General features: G+C 51.1%; 1 protein-coding gene across 2 annotated transcripts; it reads right to left on the bottom strand.

The window, feature by feature from the left end:
* Nucleotides 1–319: 319 nt before the first annotated feature.
* On the bottom strand, nt 320–3,951 carry Pycr2 (pyrroline-5-carboxylate reductase 2). Of its 2 annotated transcripts, none has more exons than XM_028755255.1 (7): nt 3,694–3,951; nt 3,417–3,487; nt 2,356–2,535; nt 2,016–2,237; nt 1,713–1,805; nt 1,455–1,618; nt 320–918 (listed from the first exon to the last, which is right to left on the bottom strand). In XM_028755255.1, the coding sequence occupies exons 1-7, from the start codon at nt 3,758–3,760 to the stop codon at nt 753–755; spliced, it is 963 nt and encodes a 320-aa protein (XP_028611088.1). In that variant the 5' UTR covers nt 3,761–3,951; the 3' UTR covers nt 320–752. The 2 variants fall into 2 exon arrangements, with proteins under 2 accessions (XP_028611088.1, XP_028611089.1); XM_028755256.1 differs by having other exon boundaries at nt 2,016–2,234; nt 3,694–3,927.
* Between the last annotated feature and the right edge of the window lie 2,295 nt (nt 3,952–6,246).

The raw sequence follows: 6,246 nt of genomic DNA, 5'->3' as shown, positions 1-6,246 counted from the left end.
GGTGGTGGTGGTGGAGGAGGAGGGGAGGGGACGGAGCACACCTCTGATCCCAGCACTTGGGAGGCAAAGGCAGTCAGATCGATGTGAGTTCAAGGTTCAAGGCCAGCCTGGTCTACAGAGTGAGTTCTACACAGAAAATCCCTGTCAAGAAGAAGACGAAGACGAAGACAGAAGAAGACAGGAAGGAAGGAAGGAAGGAAGGAAGGAAGGAAGGAAGGAAGGAAGGAAGGAAGGAAGGAAGGAAGAAAAAGTAAACAGGCAGAGGCAAGAGGATTGACACAAGTCAAGGTCAGCCTGGGCTACACAGTGAGACTAGAACTCAAAAATAAATCAGACCTTTATTAAAGCAGCCCTGAGCACCACCATCTAACAGGCACCTGTACAGCAGAGTTAAGCTGGGGTCATGGGTCCCCACACTTCCACCAAGCCACCTGCTTCTTTTGCACATTTTTAATTCAGAGGATTCCTGTTTCCTCTCACCTCACCTAGAGGTCAAACTGAACCACCCTTGGATCTAACTAAATTTCTCCACAGACTTCTGCTGAGGACGATGCTAACTCGGAGGCCTCCACCTCTCTGAGAGGCATGCTGGGCTTTCAGGCTTCTGGCATCAGCAGCCTCCTCAGAGCACCTTCTGCCACGGGACAAGAGGACTCTGTGGCACCAGGTGAACAGATCTAAACAACTTCACCTCGAAATCTAAGCCTGTCCCTCCCTGTACTACAGGAGACAGGGACACCCCAGAGTCCTCCTCAGTCTTTCTTGCTTCCCTGGGTCGGGCTTCTTGTAAGGAGTTTCCCTGAGCTGGGCAGGGCCATCGTGGACACCGTGGGTGACTCCAGCTTCACTCTGTCCAGGAGAGTCTTCTTAAGGGCGGCAGGGGACACCTTTTCCTGGTCAGCCATGGACTGCAGCTCTCTGTAAACAAAGCCCCACCAGAAAGATGATAAACCTTGGAGCCAGAGCTTTGAGCATTCCCCAGATCTACAGCCCCAGACTCTCAACCCAATGCCACCAAGACTCAGAATCCCAACCCAGAGAAGCTCTAAGCTTTTTAAGAGTCCTATTTAACTAACATGGGGTATCACAGTCATGTCCTGTGATCCAAGCTAGGTACACTGCTCCAATGGTATCTGTGACCACACAAGAAACAAACTACGGGAAGTGACAGGGTTTGAGGCCAGTCTGGAGCTGAATCCCATCTCCATCACTTAACTGTTTGATCTTGAATGTCCCCATCTATAAATCAAAGTTAATCATAGCGCTCAGAAGCGCATCAAGAACTAAGTACAGGAAGACTAGCAAACCCTTGGCTAAAGAAAGCTTAAAACCGTGGGTACCAACAGACCACAGACTGTGACACCGCTCATGAAATCTTCAGGAGCAACACCAGCCCACTCCAGGGTAGGCTGGAAATGGAAGAACTCGGGCTGGAGAGAGCAGGTCACACGCACCTTGTTCGAATACAGGAGGCCTCAACTGCATTGATGAGTAGAGAGCGGAAGCCCCCACTCTCCAGGAAGTGCAGGGCATGGATAGTGGCTCCCCCGGGGGAGCAGACGTTGTCCTTGAGCTGGCCTGGATGGTCCTCTGAGTCCAGCAGCATCTTAGCTGCTCCCTGACGCACAAAGAAGCATTAGACTCAGCCTATGCCCAGCTCAGTAGCCTGTCCCCCAAACAAAACCCTAAAGCCAAACATGCAAGACACTAACCAGCAATGCCTGAGCCCCCAGGCGGACTGCCAGGCGCCTCGGCACACCCATCTTCACCCCACCGTCTGCCAGCGCATCCAGGGCCATAAATGCCTGTGGAGATACTCTCTGAACCCAGGAAACAAGCATCCACACACCCACACCCCAGAGGCTGCTTTCTTGGGTGACTGGAACTAATCCTAAAAGTTGGCTCCTTCCCCCAGCCAGCCATGTCCAAGAGATGTGCCAGCTGCCCTCTCTTCTGCCAGCCCCTCCTGCTGCCTAGGACTCATGCAAGCCAGTGGGCAAGTGAGGACCACTCACATAGGCAGGCCCGCTGCCACTGAGTCCCGTGATAGCATCGATGAGGTCTTCCTCCACCTCTGTGCAGAACCCCACACTGCTCATCAGCTGCTCCAGGAGCTTCCCGTCTTCCACCAGAGCATGGGTGCCTGTGGCATACACAGTGGCCCCCTCTCGGACCACCACAGGCGTGTTGGTCATGCAGCGGATCACCTTGGGAGCTGGCTGGAAAGCCATGAGCTTCTAGAGGAGGACAGCAAGCTAACTAAGTGTCCAGGGCACAGCTCCCCCAGGTCTGACCCATCAGCAGCCACGCCCAGGCCACCCCTCCTCTCGCACAATGGGCATGGGGCATCAGCACCTTCTCCACAGAACTGATGGTGACACCGGCTGCACAGGAGACCACGATGTGCCTCTCCTGCACGTCGGCCCCAATCTCATCCAGGATGAAGGGGATGATGTGGGGCTTTACAGCCAGGAACAGGACATCACTGTGCCGCACAGTATCCTTATTGCTTCGGGTCAGATTCACACCCATCCTCTGCAGGAGAAGGTGACCCTGTCCATAGAGCTTGGCAATATGGCTGAGCCATGCCACCACAGAACAACCAACCCTCTCTGCCAATGCTCTATTTTGTGCCTTCAGGGCTCCGTGACTACCCCCAAATGACAGTTTTCCTTTCCTACCACTGGGCAAGTAAGTACGAATGTTACATGGCAAGCTTCTCCACAATGGCCAGAAAAGTGGCTGTTCCCCAAGCCCAGCAATCACTGGTGGAAAGAGCTGAGGAGACAGGTGAGATGTCAGCGCCCAGAGTCTGGGAGCAGAGCTGCAAAGCCCACTCTTAACCTAGCAGCTGCTTACCAGAGTAACAGGCCTCCACAGGCCCCCCTCTAGGGTTCTGAGGTGAGTCTGTGGGACCCTACAGTGTTGGGGACATAAGCCTATACTAGACACAAACGCTGTCCGTCAGCTGCTTCATCTGCTGACCTGTCCCACATTGGTCTGATGTTATAAGACTTGGCACATTAAGCTTTATTGAGAGAAACTAAGTAACTCACCAAGTCCACTCCCAACACTGTCATTTACAACAGCAAAGACTACAGTAAATGAGAAAAAGCCTCGGTAAGCAGAATTTTCCAGACTTAGAAGCCAACACGGACTATGCAGTGAAATTCAAAGCAACGCAGATTAACAAACAAAAAAATCTTATACGCCTAATTTCACCCCAGTGTCTGGATCCGACACTAACTTTGCCTGGGGGCTCCCACCACCCAAGGCTGCCTCAGAGAAGGTGCAGGGCGCATAATGATGACCCCCGCCCCCCCAGGGAAGGGTTAGAGCCAGTCAGACTCAGGGCATCTCAGGTCACGCTTTTCCTGGGCCTCTACCTCTTGCCCACTCCCCTCCATCCCTCCTACCCTGAGCGCAGACACTGTGGGCAGGTCCATTTCCGGGGAACTGGCTATTATCTTGTGAGCCGACAGGACGCCTACAGAGAACAAAGTTTTTCAACAGTGGATCATGGCCCAATCATGCAGCCCATCAATGGAAGCCCACAGCAGCTCTAGGAGTGCCGGCCTTCGACGCTATGCTCCAACCAGATGGATGCAAATCTACCATCCATTCACGTTCACTCACTCACTCACTCACTCATTCGTTCACTCTGGTGAGACGGAAGGCTGACTACGCGCTCACCCGCGGCCGTGAAGCCCCGTGCCAAAGCACAGGCCAGCTGGCCCGCGCCGATGAAACCCACGCTCATGGCCGCAGGGTCCCGGCGAACGCCGACCCGGAGTCTCTGGGAATCCCAGGATCAGTGTCCGCGCGTGAAAAAAGACGGATCCGAATTGCTCGGAACAGTTTTCAAATCGGAATGCACTGGATGAACTGTTAGGCAGGCCCCAAGTATCCCTGAGCATCCACTGCCAAATACCCAAGCCTCCTATTGGCCACGTGTCTCAGACAACCAATCCGAGGCTCGGATCTCGGTGCGGGCCAATCGGCGGCGCCGTCAGGCCGTGCGCCCGCCTTCGGCTCGCGCGGCAGGCGGAACCTGTAGCTCCGCTAGAGCCTGTCTGCGTGGACCTACCTGGGACGCTAGGAACTCCTGATTTGAAGAGTTGGTTAACTCTGGTCTAGGAGTGAGATCTCCAAAACGCCTATTAGAGATGAACCCCACGTGGACACCAGACTGCATGCAGCATGCTCCTTCCGAAGTAGAATTAGGTAGAAAAGACGAATTATTAGATCAAGATTTATTGAATTTTAGTGATTTCCTTAAAGCACAGTTGTACTGCCTGTTTGCCAAGCATGTCTTCTCCTGCTACCCGGAACAGAATGACCTGGAGAAATAGCGGAGACAATGAGAAATGACTGCCACTTTGGTTTCTGTAACGTCTTACTTGTTTGCCCACCCCACCTTGTGGTTTTAGAGTATATAAAGAGACCCAGCATTGAAGCCTTTCAGGCGCTGTCGTAACTTCGGATCACCAGTGACATCTCTCTGCCATTAGTATTGCAGTGTTTATTCCAGAAAGATTCTCGAGACACGTCCAGACTCACCGGAGGGCGTCGGAACAGCTACAGGTCGAGTTTGACTTTTGGAGTGTCTCACTATATAGCCCGGGCTGGTCTCAAACTTGTGACCTTCCTGCCTCATTCTCTTGAGTGGTGGGATTATAGGCGTGTAGAATATAAGTTTCTATAGTATACAAATCATAAGCAATTTCCCAACACCACCGAAACGTTATTTTACACAAGGTTTTAACGTGTGTTTATTCCGTTCGTGGATGTACCCTACCTCAACAGGTACCTAGGGAGCCAGGTTCTGGGGATACTGTGGTGAACGATTTTTTTTTTTTTTTTTTTTTTTTTTTTTTTTTTTTTTTGCGCCAGAGTCTTGCTTTGCTTCCCAGGCTGGGCTTAAGTTACTGAACTCAATGGACCTTCCTACCAGTCTTCCAAGAAGCGGAAACGGCTTGGATACTACTCTGCCTCCCTGTAGTCTGCTACAGTGAGGTAGATGAATGACTACCATCCCACCCAGCCATTTGAGACACACCCTCCAGGAGGGCCCTACCCTGACTCTGCTGTTCTGCCTCCCTCCTGTGTTCTCCGCCTCCAGCAGCATTTTTATCAGGGCCTCAGGACCTTCCTCGGTCTTATCCTTAAGTAACAGGTCCACCCCTTCTGAGAACCAGGACGATCCAGGCAGCGGGACAGAAGACTGAGGTGCCCCAGCAAGGCAGATGGCCAGTCTCTAGCGGCCAGTCCTCCCTCACCTTCGTTCATTACTCAGGAATCCATGTCCACTACCCAGCAATTAGATTCAGTAGAAAGCTGCCCTTTTTTTGTTTTCTTTTTCAGTATTTTAGATAGAAGCCTGGGCTTTTACACACCAGGTGTGGACTCACCATTGACCTGAATGCACGTCAGTACTGTCTTCAGTCACACCCACCTAAGGAGAACCAATATGACGGTTTTTGGAGAATAGCTCTGTATTTACTTTTCCCACAGAATGAGGACATCTTTTTTGTTTGTTTGTTTGTTTGTTTTCGAGACAGGGTTTCTCTGTGTAGCCCTGGCTGTCCTGGAACTCACTCTGTAGACCAGGCTAGCCTCGAACTCTCGAACTCAGAAATCCACCTGACTCTGCCTCCCAAGTGCTGGGATTAAAGGCATGCACCACCACTGCCCGGCTATAATGAGGACATCTTAAGATAGATTTTAATCTTGATGTTTTTGTTAGAAGAGTTCAGCGAGATAAGCCAGGATCGGTTGTGCAGATCTTGTAAAGGAGGCAGAGGCAGGAAGTTTGAGAGTTCCAGGTCAGTCTGGGATATCTGATAGAAGAAACCCTGCCTTGAAAAAATGAATTAAAATTCAGTTTATTGTTGGAAGGCTGGGAATATAGCTCAGTCGGTAGCATGCATGAAGGACGGGCTCCTTCCCCTCCCCTGCATAACCTGTGAGATGGTACAATTCCAGCATTTGAGAGGCTAGTTATAAGGGTCAAAAGTTCAAGGTCACCCTTGGTTGTACAGCCCGCCTTGGGACCCTGTCTTAAACAAAAAAAGATCAGACAACACTAATTCATACTTGGAATAGACTAAAAAAAAAACAATAATAGACAAAACTGATGAAATTTTTTAAAAATTTTATTTATTTTTATTCTTTAATCGTTTTTTACAGTCCAGACTTCACCCCTCCAGGTCTGCGCCACCCGCACCCCAACCACTCCCCATCTCA

This window comes from Grammomys surdaster, unplaced genomic scaffold (assembly GCF_004785775.1).
Source record: "Grammomys surdaster isolate TR1022 unplaced genomic scaffold, NIH_TR_1.0 126051, whole genome shotgun sequence".
Taxonomy (NCBI): Eukaryota; Metazoa; Chordata; class Mammalia; order Rodentia; family Muridae; genus Grammomys; species Grammomys surdaster.
The sequence above is the reverse complement of the archived record's forward strand: the minus strand, read 5'-3'. Positions and strand labels throughout refer to the sequence as shown.

Excerpts from the sequence above, each read along its gene's own strand:
- Pycr2 (XM_028755255.1), bottom strand. The coding sequence starts at position 3,760 with ATGAGCGTGGGTTTCATCGGCGCGGGCCAGCTGGCCTGTGCTTTGGCA. Across the intron at positions 3,488-3,693 it reads ACGGGGCTTCACGGCCGCGG|GCGTCCTGTCGGCTCACAAG; the intron begins GTGAGCGCGTAG and ends TGTTCTCTGTAG. Across the intron at positions 1,806-2,015 it reads GTGGCAGCGGGCCTGCCTAT|GCATTTATGGCCCTGGATGC; the intron begins GTGAGTGGTCCT and ends GTATCTCCACAG.